Source organism: Suricata suricatta, chromosome X (genome assembly GCF_006229205.1).
Source record: "Suricata suricatta isolate VVHF042 chromosome X, meerkat_22Aug2017_6uvM2_HiC, whole genome shotgun sequence".
Lineage (NCBI taxonomy): Eukaryota > Metazoa > Chordata > Mammalia > Carnivora > Herpestidae > Suricata > Suricata suricatta.
Genome location: NC_043717.1, coordinates 91904901 through 91920102, shown reverse-complemented (window position 1 = coordinate 91920102; position 15202 = coordinate 91904901). Strand labels below are relative to the sequence as shown.

Here is a 15202-nt window from a genome sequence, read left to right as displayed (position 1 = left end):
TTCTCTATCCTTCCACATATCTAGTCTGTATCCCACCCCCGCTGGGTGTCTCTGCCCACTGATGACACTGAGTAACAGAATGAATTAGTCCTGAAGACGTGACTCAAATGATTCAGGTGGCATAGAAGGCTGGTAGGGAGTGTGCCTTGGCAAAGCGTTAACATGCTAGTAGGGCGAGCTGCCTCTTCCACTCCTTGCAATCAGAAATGACTTCTTGTGGGAAAGCAAGACATGAAGGCATGGGATAATCTATACAAATTTTATTTTAGTATCAATTTGTATGGAAACAAGCAGATGTCAGCATTTCGCAGGCATGGAAAAAAGACAGGGAAACGAAAAACTCCAGTAATAATTGATCTTGTATTTACACCATTTGGTTTCAACAAGGACAGGAAGCTTTGCTGTTAGCTTCCTGTGGGAACTCCAGTTTCTGCACCTTCCCCTGCTGCCTCTCAGCATCACGATAGAGCAGGGACTTCTGAGCCTTTAATCGGCAAGCCAGGCACATGAAAATTGACTCCACGTTCTGGCTCTCTTTGGGGTCCTTGGCTGAAGTCTCAAACAAGAGCATGTTGTGGGCATCGGCAAATTTCAGGGCTAAGTTGGAGGGTACCTGGATCTGTTCCCTCAAGTCACACTTGTTGCCCACAAGCACTTTGGGGACTAGTGGGGGCACAGCATGCCCATTGCATTCTTGGATCCACATTTTGAGGTTGGTGAAGGATGTCATCTTAGTGACGTCATAGACGAAGACCACTGCATGCACATTGCGGTAGTAATGCTCCACCATGCTCTTGCGGAAGCGTTCCTGACCTGCTGTGTCCCATACTTGAACCTGGAAGATACAAAAACCCATGTCTTGAGTCAGAAAAGGAAACATGAATGAATAGGAGAAAAACATGCTTCTGTGATCTTATAAAAATTCGGTGAAAATCCCTGACACAGGAAAGGGTTCTTTGACAGACTGGCATAATGGACTTATCAAAGTATACAGAGAAGTTTCTCTCTGGGTTTGTAACATTCTTGTCACAAATTTGAGTTGAAAATCTTGAGTTCAAAAATCCTAAGGCTTTTAGTTGAAAAACTGGGATGTAAATTGGTCAGCTTTTCTGGAGGAAAGTTGGCAATATTATCAAGAACCTTGAAAATGTTCAAAACTCTTCAAGCCTATGATCTCACTTCTAGAAATCCATACAAAATAGCAGAGATGTGGTCAAATTTCTGTACAAAGATCTTTTTTAATTTTTTTTAAAAGTTTATTTATTTTGAGAGAGAAAGAGTGTGTGCCCACGAATGGAGTAGTTGGGGGAGAGAGAGAGAGAGAGAGAGAGAGAGAGAGAGAGAGAGAGAGAGAGAGAGAGAATCTCAAGAAGGCTTTGCACTATCAGTGTGGAGACTGACATAGGGCTCAGTCCCACAAACCATGGGATCCTGAACTGAGCTGAAATCAAGAGGTGCTTAACTGACTGAGCCACCCAGGCGCTCCCTGTACAAAGATCTTAATAGCAGTGTTTACACTTTTTTAAAAACAGGAAATGACCTAAATGTTCACTAAGAATAGAAAAAGTGTATGTACATATCTATACAGTGGGCTATTATGCAGCCATCAAAAATAATGCTTTCAAAGAATAAATGGTAAATGAAATTCTCATAAAATATCAGGAAGTGGAAAAAGCAGGATACAAAATTTTTCATATGCTATGACCCTAATTTTTTTAATATTAAAAATAGACATATGCCAGGGCACCTGGATGGCTCAGTTAAGCATCTGACTCTTGATTTCAGTTCAGGTCATGATCTCACAGTTTGTGAGTTCGAGCCCAGTGTCAAGCTCTGTGTTGGCAGTGCAGAGCCTGTTTCAGATTCCCTATCTTTTCCTTGTTCTCTGCCCCTCCCCCACTCATGTGCGCATACGCATTCTCCCTCCCTCTCTCTCAAAATAAATCAACTTGAAAAAAACAGACATATGCCTAGGAAAGACTGGAAGTGTACACACTAGGATATTAATGGTTATTTATGTGCAGTGGGACTATAGGTGGTATTTATTTTCTTCTTTTTTTATATAAATATTCCAAGTTTTCTGAACACGTATCACTTTGTCTTGTATTTCTGCATGACTTTTTATTTTTTTGGACAAATGGTTTTTTTAATCTTTTTAAAAATTTAACTGTTTAATGTTAATTTATTTTTGAGAGAGAGAGAGCCAGACAGATCATGAACAGGGGAGGGGCAGAGAGACACACACACTCAGAATTCGAAGCAGGCTCCAGGCTCCGAGCTGTCAGCACAGGGCCTGATGCAGGGCTCGAACTCAAGAACTGTGCGATCATGACCTGAGTCGATGTCGGACACTTAGCTGACTGAGCCACCAGGCACCCCTAAAAGTTTTTAATGTTTATTTTTGAGAGACAGCGACAGGGCATGAGTGGGGGAGGGGCAGAGAGAGGAAAAACAAAGAATCCAAAGCAGGCTCCAGGCTCCACGCTCTCAGCACACAGCCCAGCGCGGGGCTTGAAGTCACAAACCATGAGATCATGACCTGAGCCAAAGTTGGACACTAACTTACTGAGCCACCCAGGAGCACCTTTAGACAAATGATTTTTTAAATGTTTATTATTTTTAAGAGAGAGGTGGGCAGAGGATCTGAACCAGGCTCCGTACTGACAGTAGCAAGCTAGATGTCAGCTCAAACTAAAGATCCATGAGATCATGACCCAAGCCGAAGTCAGATTCTCAACTGACTAAGCCACCCAGGTGTCCCTAAACACTTTGTTTTCTTTAAAAAGTCATGCAAGGGGTGCCTGGGTGGCTTAGTCAGTTGAGCATCTGACTTTGGCTCAGGTCATGATGTCACAGTTCGTGAGTTCAACCCCGGCACTGGGCTCGCTACTGTCAGTGTGGAGCGCGCTTCAGATCCCCTGTCCCCCTCTCTCTCTGCCCCTCCCCTGCTCTCTCTCGCTCAAAAAAAAAATCTCACTTTTTAGGTCAATTTATTCTAAGTTCACTTCTTTCATATGAAAAAGCCAATTTAGCTCACTGGATTTTTCTTCTGCATCTCAGCTTTTGGGATAAAGGCCAAATTATGAAGGAAAAAATGCTGATTATCAGTAACAGATACAAAGACACAATTCCCAAGGGATACTCTGGAGTTGACACACAATCACCCCATCTATTTCCATTTACACATCCAAAATCTTGGACAAGAGAAATTTATACCCAGAATGATGACCCTGAGGCCCTATGCAATTCTCAGTTATCAAAGAAAATTTGATAATAGTCACTAATTGACTACTATGGCTCTTAAAACCAAGTATGGACTTTATTTGCAGTTTGCAGTTGGTAAGTATAATCTAGTAAATATAATTGAATCTCTTTCCTGAGTGAGGATCTTACAGGGCCCTGGAGTCATCATCATTCTGAACATCAATTTTCATTGTCTAGACTCCCCTTCATCTCCTCTGTTGACATGACTGCCATGTTACTTTGGCACAACTGTCAGATTCACCCCTTCTTCTATTTTGATTTTCATGTCCTTAGGCCAGACCCTCCTTTCCTCACTTCTGGACTACAGCAAAGTCTTTTGGATTCTAGATGTCTCCATTCCAGTGCTTCCTGCATGCTGCTTTCAAACTAGCCTTCCTAAACCCCTGCTTGTATCAGCGTGACACCCTCCTCTTCAGGAAATTATGACAGCCCTCTTCTGCATGTGGCATCAAATGGAAAAGTTTCTGACATCATTCAGCCCCGCCCAGTGTGGTTTCAAACTACTGTTACAGCGGGTTCATTCCCTGCTCTGTACCTTTGGTCCTGGTAGTTCGTCCTTCCCCTGCAGAACGGGTCGCCCCCTTGTTGCCCTACCCAAATCTCACCTATCCTTCAGGACTCAGCTCATGTCCACTTGCTTCCTAAAACTCCATTCTTCTCCACCTTCTCTTCAATTCTCTTTTCTTCTAACTTTCTATTGCACTTTGAGTCTGTACCACACCATTTAGAATATATTATTTGTTGTCTACTTATTTCATCAGTGCTCTTGGCATTTCTCCAGCCAAACTCATAAGCAGCCTTTTTCTCCATCAGATCACTTGTCACCATTGTTGTCATAATCATCGTCGTCGTCATCATCATCATCATCATCATCAAAAGGCAATACTGAGCCACCAAAACTACAAGCAGCCTGGCATCCTACATATCTCCCAAGGCAGTTTCAGAGAGAACATTCAACTTTGATTACACAGTAAAATGTAAGTCCTTGAACACTGACTTGCTTCCAAAAACAGAGACAAAAAAGATTTTCACTTCTTCCACCTCTCCAGTGCTCTGAGGAGGAAGAAAGGAGAGGAGGCCAGGAAAGGAATGGAGGTCACCGGGAAGAGAGCAAGTATAGCACAAGAATATCATTACCACTTGGCTCCTGATCCCCACCCCCACCCTCCAGTAGTCCTAACTCTTGTCTCTGAGTAAGGCTGAATCCCTACCAGCCCTCAGGCATGTGGCAGATGCTTTAACACCATGAGCTCAGAACTCTAAAAATACCTGCCACCAGCAGGAACACCGGTGGGAGTGTGTGAGGTGTTTGGGGCTGAGTGGGTTGGCTGTTTGGCTTTTCTTTGGCTTCAGAATTGTATACACCATCCGATCTGCCAGAGCTGCAGGGAGGGCACTTCCGGCTGTAGATCTCCCCTGCCTTTCCAGTGCCACGGGGAGCCGTGACGCTTTTATTCGGAGGCTCGCAGCACTTCTCCCATTCCAGCTTTCTATAAACCCCACTCTAAGTTCTTTGCACCCCTGTCTATGGCAAGCGGTGAGCCCGGAAGCAGGCTGCTCACAGCACAGAGTCAGAATGGATGGTGTGGCCTCAGAGCCGTCACGAGGGAGAATGCAGCAGTCAGTTCACTGCACACAAATGACCTCATTTTGTTTGGGAGTTTGGTGTCCCCGTTCTTAGCATCCTCACGAACCCCTGATCCCTGCCAGACAGTGAAAGCATCTCCTCCCGCTTTCCAGCTGGCACTCCTCTCATCCACCCTTCCCTTCCTGGGGGCACCACATCCACATGGCAGCCAGGGGTGCTGACTGCCCCTTAGCCACATACACGCTCCCCGGATCCTCTTTTCTCTCCAAGGGCTAGTGAGGGTGTCACGGAGTCAAACTCACCTGGGTGCAAACCTCAACATAATCATGTATAGTCGGGTGCTGTTAGGCGAGCTATTTAGTGTCTTCAGTGTCCTCCCCTGGAAGCTGAGCATAACCTCAGCCGTCTCATGGGGATGCTGTGAGGGTTAGCATTCCTTATACATACATGCACAGTGCCAAATACTCACTCTCCCTCCCTGGCCCCAAACTTCCATCATCAAGTCTGGCCCATGGGGCGCCTGAGTGGCTCAGTCAGTTAAGCCTCCGACTTTGGCTCAGGTCAGATCTCATGTCCGTGGGTTCGAGCCCCGCGTCAGGCTCTGTGCTGACAGCTAGCTCAGAGCCTGGAGCCTGCTTCCGGTTCTGTGTCTCCTTCTCTCTCTGCCCCTCCCCCTCTCATGCTCTGTCTCTCTCTGTATCAAAAATAAATAATAAAACATTAAAAAAAATTTTTAAAAAAAAGTCTGGCCCAACAGCTAATTGAGCAGGTGCTATCGGAGATGCAGCAGGAGTAGCTGTGCAGTTGGGAGACCTGGGTTCCAGCTCCCATACTTATTAGCAGAGTAGATGACGAGGCAAATTAACACACAAGAAAGAACTTTTGCAAAATGCAAGTACTTTCCAACTGCTAGTTGTTGCCATTGTCTCAGAGGGCCCATCGGCTATCTGCTAGCACTGCTCCTTGGACGCATTGGTTCTCCTCCTGAAAAGCACAGAAAGCCTGGCTTCTTGATGATGAGATGGAGCCAAGGCCAAGGCAGTCAGTGGGGAGGGGTAAAAGAGAGCAATGCCAGCAACGTGCCATAGGTGGCTGGGGGCAGGCCCAGAGTGACAGGGGTGTCCGAGGAGGATACAGGGGCACAGTGTGGGTAGCTGCCAAATATAAATCTAAGCTCTTAGACCATTTTCCTGGGGCTGCCGCTGCCTGAGCAAGTTTCAGCAAGTGCCCCACACCTGCACGTGCTCCTAGCTGACATGGGTATTTCTTTTCCCTAAGGAACATATCTGGCATCTTTCTGTAGATGAGGAGTGAATGTCCTTTTGTTGGAGGCTGGTGGGGGAGGGTAGAAGTGAAAAAAGGGAGACAGATACATCTGTAACCTTTGGAGGATGCCCGAGTGGATGATGGGAAATGTCAGAAACAAATCTTTTTTCGGCTGGCTGGACTGTTCCATCTGCGTCTAAGATACACACACAGTCACACACAAGGCTGCCACAGAGACTGGCAAAAGAGGACAGAGACAAAGAGAAACTCATGCACAGAAAGAGAGGCAGCAGGGCAGATGGAGAAACACAGACTGATGGATAATTAGCCATTAAGTGAACTGGCAAAAGATGGAAGCTCAGAAGCCCTAAGGAAGACATGATGTCATTCTGACTGCAGGCAACTTCTGAGAGAACACTTAGCGCAGCCTCTGTCCATTCAGTAATGTAACACAGGAAGGTGTCTGTCCAAGCAATCAGCAGAGGAAGACAGTCCACAGTCCTGGGCAGCACCTGCCCACAGCCGCAGCCGCCCTGCCGTCCGCCTGGTCGGGAGGGTTAGGGCAGAGGGGTACCAGCTATAGGGGGAACCAAACTAGACAGCGGTAGGGGTGCTTCTATGAGAACTTACAAAGAATGGCTCAAAAATTAGTTCTGAGCCTCTCCTCTTACCTCCCCCCATCCCACCCCACACACACTCCTATTTGGCATTTTCCAGTGATTTTAGACTGAGGCAGGCTTAATCTGGCTTAACTAAAACTGTAGGAGATGGACACATTATGTCATTAAGGGTGACTCCACCCTTCCTTTAGGATCGGGACGGCCTCCACGCTTCCTAGGCTGATGTCAGGAAGGGTCGTCAGCTTTCCCATCTGAGGCCCCTCTGTGTCCCTGTCACAGGTAACTAACTGCATGTGCTGGACGCCCTATGGGACTGCCCCAAATTGCTAGAGAATAGCACCCGCAAGGGAATTAGGAGACCCGAGTGGTAGGCCTGTCCCTGTGTGATCTTGGGCAAGTCACTTTCCCTCTCCAAGCCTCGGTTTCCTATCTGTTAAATGAGCACATTGGATTAGAGATTCTTAAGGTCTCTTCCATCTCTGAACATTCTTGGATTCTCACGTCCAAAGGGAGACAGTCAAGATGTCAAAAGTAAAACCCAGGTCCTCAGCTCAGTGTCTGGGGTGCAGTTGAAGGAGACATCTTGCAGGTTTCTCTAACCCTGGACCCCTGGCCTAGAAGAGACCACAAGGCCAGCTGTCCAGCCTGCCACCTCCCGCTGAGCATACTCCCCACCCCACTCCCACCCCCCAGGCCAGAAAGTGCCCCCTAGAGCAGACAGCAGTGGTAATGACATGGGCTCCGAATCCACATTGAAGTCCCGCCCCTGTCACAATGGAACACAGGGTAGTGAGAGAGACAAGTGCTTGGGCTCAAGGCTCAAAGAGTGAAGCTCACATCCATGGGCCTCTGGGCAAGTTATTTAATCTCCCTAACTTTGCTCTCCTTATCTATCAAATGGTAATGATAATAATAGTCCAAATTGCACAGAGCTGCTGTGAAGATTAAACAAGATAGTGCCTGTAAGGCACCGAGACAGGGCTCTTGGTTTAGTCAATATGTAGAAGTTATTATTATCATTATTATTGCCTACTCATTGGAAGCTCTTCTTCATGTTCATGTGAACCAGGAAACACTGGATTATACGTGTTGTGATGGGGAGGTGGTGGGACACATTGATCGGAGACACCAAATGGAGCTTCGAAGCCCTAGAGATGGCCCTGGTAATGAAAAGAGTAGCCCCAAATCTGAGAACTCAGTCACCCTCTGTAGGGGTTGATGTATGTGCTACCCTAGGACACAGGGAGGCTGCCCGGGAGAGGCCACACCCTACCCCTGGACTGAGAGAAGCGCTTGCAGAGATCTCTCTGCCATGCTCCTGTGAGGGTGGCATTTGTACCCTGATGGCCTTCTGTTGCTGGCTGTGATCTAGGACCACTTCAGCCTGTCACATTGGACTTCTCTCCCTCCCCCGAAGGGAGAAGCCTTTGGCAGTCACTTCCTAGCATGGATTTGGCATTTGCTCCTTGAAAAACTCCAGGCCAGCCGGAGTGTGGGGCAAAATCTCCTCCCGTCTAGATCATGTGCTAGCTGCCTTGCTCTGCCATCTTCCCACAGACATGCTGGTCTTGCCTGCTGCCTTTGGCCCTGAAGTTGCAGCAGCTTTACAAGAGGCAGGGTCACGATCTCCCAGCTCCCAAACCCCACCCTTCGCTCCTTTGGAATCTGCACTCAGAGGGCTCTTCCACGAGCAGGGTCACAAGGCTTTGCCCTCTCGAAAATACCGTCTTCCCAAAAAAGCCCATATTAAGCACTTATTGGCACATGATGTTGTGCTGAGCTCTGTTTCTAGTGAGTCACATTGTCATAGGCTCTGCCCTCTGGGAAAAAGTCTGGAATATTTGGCAAAGGCTATAAAATCCAGTTTAGCTAAGTACTGGAGTGTTAGAAAGGAAGGAGTCTTTTAAAAATGTCCCTAAGGCCATTGGGCAGGGACCCTCTTCCACTTGTTTTCACCTCCCTTTTCCCACATCGGGCTATCTCCTTTCCTGTCCTCCTGTTGTCTCTCCTTCCTCCTTCCCCAAACACCCAAACACTTTCTTTTTCCTCCATCTGAATTTCAGGTGGACTTATTCTCCCTCTTTGAAATCCAGAGAACTCTTTGGCTCAATGTGACACTTGATTTTAAGCAAGCAATAGCATTAAATTTTAAGGTCTGTGAGAGTTTAAGAGCATAAATATATTTCTACTTTGGATTTAAAAAGGCATGTTTCAGAGGGTGCCTGGGTGGCTCAGTCAGTTAAGCATCCGACTTTGGCACAGGTCATGATTTCATGGGTTCAGGAGTTTAAGCCCTACATTAGGCTCTGTGCTGATGGTGTGGAGCCTGCTTGGGATTCTCTCTCTCTCTCTCTCTCTCTCTCTCTCTCTCTCTCCCTCTCTCTCTCTGTCTCACTCTCTCTCTCTCCTCTTTCTCTGCCTCTCCCCCACCCCCACTTTCTCTCTCTCTCTCTCTCAAAATAAATAAACTTAAAAAAAATAAAATAAGGATGCCTGGGTGGCTCAGTCAGTTGAGCATCCAACTTCGGCTCAAGTCATGATCTTGCAGTCTGTGGGTGGGTTCGAGCCCCACATCAGGCTTACTGATTTCAGCGCACAGCCCGCTTTGGATCCTCTGTCCCCCTTTCTCTCTGTTCCCCCCTCTCAAAAATAAATACACATTAAAAAAATGAAAATAATAAAATAAAAAGCCATGTTTCAGAAATTCTAGAATCTGTTTTTTTTTAATTTTTTAATGTTGATTTATTTTTGAGAGAGAGAGAGAGCACGCGCGCTCAAGCAAGAGAGGGGCTCCAGGATCTGAGCTAGCTGTCAGCATAGAGCCTGACACGGGGCTCAAACCGAGGAACTGCAAGATCATGACCTGAGCCAACGTCAGACGCTCAGTGGACTGAGGCACCCTGGTGCCCAGAAATTCCAGAATCTTACAACCTTACATTAAATAAGTTAGACACACTAGAGAAAGTCCTAACCAAGCAAACCTCAACATAAGAGCCCTAGAAAAAGATACAGACAGATAGCTACCTTGACTTTAAAAAGGAAGTGCAGCAATCCTCCCCAAAATGCAAGGGACAAACAAGGTCACTATTACAAAACAGTGCCCCATCTTCCTGACCCGGGGGCTCAGTTGCTCTCCAGAGCTCTCCCTTACCAGTACTGAGCTGCCCATCTTCCTGACGTCTAGTGCCTCGGCCCAGTTTCCAAAGCCATTTTAAAACACATTCCTTTTAATAATCAAGGAATCTGGAGTTGTGCACAGTTTACCATTTCATGATTCTCCCCCGTTACTCAGCCCTTCTCTCCACATCACTCAGAAGAAGTGCCCTGGGGTCATTTGGGCTCATGACCAGCAGGAGGGAAGTTGACCTCCACCGGACAGCTAACATCAGACCATAGGCTCAAGGAAAGTCCAACTGTGGATCTAGTGCAGTTGGTCTTTAGTGCCCAGTGCCTTTTGAGGTGTACCCATAATCCTGCCCCTCTGATCCCCTGACACATGAAGCTGCCCTTGCCATGTCCTCCCTCTGCACCTAGAAATATTTCTGTCCTATCAAGTTTCTACCTTTTCTGAACCAGTGTGAGCACAAATGGTCACACAAGAATATCTATACTTAGCCAATTTGATAAATAAACTAATGGGGGGGGGCAGGAGCAAGACACTTTCCTTGGCCCTCAGTAAGTTGCTCTGTATTCTTACAAAGGCCTGCTGAAGACAATACCAACAGAATGAGTAATGAGGCAGTTCATTCATTAGGTATCCCAGGCAAATAAAGATACCATTTGAGAGAGAGAGACTGTTTCAAAAGAACAAGTCTGTCTGTTGTGAAGGGCTGGTGGGTGACCCTGCCTCAATTGCTTTAAAAGGGCTCATGGCTTTGTGGCAGAACGACCCCACTTCATCCCTGTTGCACCTCAGCTCTGATCTTAACCATAAGCTGTAGTTTAAAATAAAGCAGTTTTCATTCACTGTGGATTTCCACCCCCCCCATGCCTCAGGGCTTAGCCAAAGTGGGTTTTTGCAGCCCATCGGCACCCCAGAGGTAGAAAAGACCTCAGGATGTGTAAAGTGCTTTGGGATCCATCCCACAGACTGAGACCAAGAGATGCCCTATACCTCCCTCTGCCCACAGGTGCCACTGCTGGCAGCTCAGGGTCAAGGATGGGATCAAACATGCTTTTCCTGTGGCAGGTGGCAGGCAGGGGCAAAGGGCAGGAGTGTAACCACTACCTCCAGCTTTAACAAAACAGGTGAGGTGGGGGCCAGGCCACTTAGAGGAGCAAATGGGAATGAGGAGGTGCTGAGGGTCATGGGCTCAGCCACACGCTGGTTACAACCACTAGAGCGATGCCTCAGGCGAGGCCCCCTCCCAGATCCCTCCCTTCCTGGACCTGACCGTCTGGATCACCTTGATCTTCTCGCCCTCAATTTCCACGGTCTTCTCCCTGAAGTCCACGCCAATGGTGGCCTCAGTCTTGTCTGGGAAGGTCCCCCCGCAGAAACGGAAGGTCAGACAGGTCTTGCCCACGTTGGAGTCCCCAATCACGATGATTTTGAAGATGCGAATCTGCACGTACTGGTCCAGCGACGAGTCGAGCTCCAGGGACGCCAGGCCAGCGGCAGAGGCGGGCTGCAGGCTCCCATGGCCCAGGATGGGCTGCGCCATCTCCCCCGGACCGGACCGGGCCCCAACCCCCCTCGAGAGCTCCACACAAAGAGAGCTGGCACGTTAGTGCGCTCGAGGCGAGTGAGCTTTGTGCGTGTGTGTGTGCGTGTCTGTGACTCTGTCCGCGGGTGTGTGCGTGCGTCGGCGGCGTATGCGCGCGCGCGTGAATGGGGTGTCTCTCTCCCCAGGCCCCCCTCCTCCGCCAGCGCACCCTCCTTGCAGCCCCGAGGCACCGGCACAAAAGCAAAGCCGGCAAGCTGCAGAGAGATGGAGTGGGCCAGCCGCGAGCCTTCTCCTTCTGCCAGTGTCCCTCGGATCGAACGCTCGTGCGGGCGGTCCTACGACGCTCCCCCAGGCGGCCAACGCTTAGACCCTCCCCTGCCTGGACCCCTGGGACACACCGGAGGGCGGAAGCCAGAGGAGGGAAGAGAGGGGGCGAGGAGAGCAGCAAACGCTGCCCGGGGAAGGTCTTCCTTTCTCCTCGCCCCCATTGATTTTATAGGTTGCAGGCTCCCCACCCCCGCGTTCTCGGAGCGCGGCGGAGTCAGTGGGCAGGGAGCACAGCTGCAGAGGACAAAGACAGCTGCACCCTAAGGCTTCTCGGGAGCACTTCTGCCTTGGAGCAACAGTACCCAGCGAGGGACGGGGGAGGGCAGAGACACCTCTTTCAATTCCGAGCGCGCCTCCTCGGCCCCCTCCCAAGCCTGGGGATAAAGGGATGCACTGTCTTATTCAGTAAGCAGGTGCACCCGCGCGCCCCGAGGAGCCGGGGAGGGTGCTGCCAAGACACGCCTTGGGTTGTGGGGCCCGCTCAGCTGACAGGAGGGAGCCGGGGGCGCGGGGTGTGCGTGTGTAGGGGGAGTTACTGTTTCTGTCACTGACTTGTCAGATGGGGGGGTCGCGTGCCAGGCGCTAACCTCCCCTCATCACACCACGAGCACCCATCCTCTGAATGTTCAGGAGAGCGGCTTCGATTGGCTGTCGCTGTCGGTTGTGTTTGGCTAGCCAATGGGGAAAGCCCGCCGCCGGAGAGGGCCATACAGCGGGTAGGAGAAGGGGGGAAGCTAGTGGTGGCAGCTCCAGCAAAAGGGAACCTTGTTTCCGGGGCTAACCTTTACAGACCCAGGTGGAGGGATCTTGAGACATACCATGAACCTCAGGGTGTCTTCCATCTGAAATAATGTCCATATAATCGTAAGTCCTTCCAGAAAGGTGGAGTTGCAAAAGGAATTGGAAACCCCTAGGAGGGTTCACCCCTCTGCAACTGAATGTAGAACAACGTGGTTGGGTCTAATTTGCCAGAAATCTAGATTATGCCTGGAAGATGATAAATGAACAGAACTTTCTTACGGTATTAGGGGGCAGCTTCCCAAAGCTTACTAAGCATCACACATCTTGGTGGAGACCTATATTACGTCTCCCAAGAGTGATCTGCAGGTTCAGAATTTGCTTGTTTGAAACCAACTTTACTGAGGTACACTTTACATACACTAAAATACACCCATTTTGTTTGCTTTTAAGACTTTGTCCCTCCTCTCACACATTTCATAGGCTAGGGCAATATTGACATATGTCAATAGCACCAACGTATGGCATTATTTACTAATGCCTTCAAAGACAGGGATCCAGCAGTACACACGAGCTGCCATCTTATTTGTGTGTGAGGCTGAGCTGTAGAAGAGACAAAGGTGACTAACTCCATTCCCACTATGAAAAAACCAATTCGGTTCATCAGTGATAGATTTATACGCAAATTGGAATGGGATTGCTCAGCCAAGTGCAAGTTACTCAAAATGGCTGTGAAAACTTGGGTCTTCTAGTTAAGTATATCTGAGTTAGCAGATATATTTATAGCTCTTTTCTCATATATATGAGTCACTTGTTTCTAAAACCCTAGATTAAACTATTCATTTTTAAAACCATCTCGAGAAAGATTTAATCTTAGTTGGCTAATCCAAGGTCATCATTATGAATACCAATTATTACTTTATAGCGTGAATAGCAATCTTCATGTTCAGTATTTTGGGTTTTTTTGTTGGCTGATATCTAAATAATAGTTTGCTGCATCATTCTCCTCTGTGTTTGTAATGTTCTTGGTGATCATTATCTACAGAAGAGTAGCTATAAAGGGGGGGGAGAGTAAGTATTAATTAGGCATATCCAGTAGGTAGAGTGGAAGGAAGCTCTGCCAACTCACAGCCAGAATCAATGCTCACTTTCTGGGGGACATAAAAATGTTGTATCCTCATAAGACTATTTAGATACACACTTCCAGAAAAAACTTGTCACTGAGTCTGAGAGTTTATCTATTTCTATATTTATAAGGTAGAAATGTTGATTTCTGGAAATACGGTATCTCAAAATGAGCTCCATATCCTAGAAAAGAGTGTTTGTTACCTCTGTGGGGTGAGATTTGGGAGAAATTCAACTTATATTTTTGGAGTAAGGTTGTTGTGTGTATATTGCTTTTGCAGAAAACATGATAAAATATAATTTTTAATTAAAGAGATTTTTTAAGTACCTCATGGCACCTATTGCAAAAATGTGCTACACAGAGTGTTAGTTGTATATTATTAAATGATTGACTTCTAAATATACCCATCTGTTTTCATTGGTACCTGATCATCATTACTTTGACAATGTTTTCCAAAGCCTCTTTCACTAACAGAAATGATTAATTTTGTATTCCATATTTATTATTGTTATTGGCTTTTAGAAATAGCAATAAATATCAACATGAGGCATTTAATATATTAAATAAATATAATTTTACCTTGATTTGATATTTTCAATATTTATCCCCCAAAACAACCCTAGGTAAGTCACCCATTGCCTGCACTTCTGAATATTACTTTTAATGAGTAAGGGAATCCTGGATTATTTTCCTCCAATTAACATCGCTTCCTGGGTTAAACTCCCTAAAATGAGGTCTTTGTAATTTTTTCTCTATCCCTATTCCAGTAAAAACAATAGGGCATCTAGGTGGTTCAGTTGGTTGAACATCAGATTTTTTACTTCAGTTCAGATCACGATCCCAGAGTTGTGGGATTGAGCTGTGCATCGGGCTCCGAGCTGAGTGTGGAACCTGCCTAAGATTCTCTCTCTCAGGGCACATGGATGGCTCAGTTGTTAAGCGTCAGACTTTGGCTCAGGTCATGATCTCACAGTTCATGAGTTTGAGCCCTGAATCTGGCTCTGTACTGACAGCTCAGAGCCTGGAGCCTGCTTCATATTCTGTACCCACCCCCTCCGCCTCCCTGCTCGCCCTGTCTCTCAAAAATGAATACACATCTTAAAAAAAAAAGATTCTCACTCTCTAGGGGCACCTGGGTGGCTCAGTTGGTTGACGCATCCAACTCTTGCTTTCAGCTCAGGTCATGATCCTAAGGTTGTGTAATCAAGCCCCCACGTCAGGCTCTACAATGAGCATGAAGCCTGCATAAAATATTCATTCTCATTCTCATTCTCATTCTCTCTCTCTCTCTTTCTCTCTCTCTGAGTGTGTGTGTGTGTGTGTGTGTGTGTGTGTGTCTTCCTGCCTCTCACCCTTGCTCTTTCTCTAAAAAGAAATAAAAATAACTTCATCACCTACAAGATTAGGGCCAAAATCTTGCCAGGTCACGTCAACGTATTAGCCTGTCCTTATCTACTTCCTAGTAGGTATTTGCTGCTGTTGTCCCCCGAAAATATGGTGGGGTTTGTTTTATACTTCTGACTTTTTAAAAAAATATATAGTATATTGTCAAGTTGGTTTCCATAGAACACCCAGTGCTCATCCCCACAAGTGCCCTCCATGCTCA

The 15202-nt window shown here is 47.2% G+C and overlaps 1 protein-coding gene across 2 annotated transcripts; it reads right to left on the bottom strand.

The window, feature by feature from the left end:
• Positions 1 to 341: 341 nt before the first annotated feature.
• RAB33A (RAB33A, member RAS oncogene family) lies at positions 342 to 11904 on the bottom strand. Of its 2 annotated transcripts, none has more exons than XM_029930363.1 (2): positions 11133 to 11904; positions 342 to 835 (listed from the first exon to the last, which is right to left on the bottom strand). In XM_029930363.1, exons 1-2 carry the CDS (start codon positions 11400 to 11402, stop codon positions 380 to 382), a joined length of 726 nt encoding a protein of 241 aa, XP_029786223.1. In that variant the 5' UTR covers positions 11403 to 11904; the 3' UTR covers positions 342 to 379. The 2 variants fall into 2 exon arrangements, with proteins under 2 accessions (XP_029786223.1, XP_029786224.1); XM_029930364.1 differs by having other exon boundaries at positions 11145 to 11900.
• Positions 11905 to 15202: the final 3298 nt, after the last annotated feature.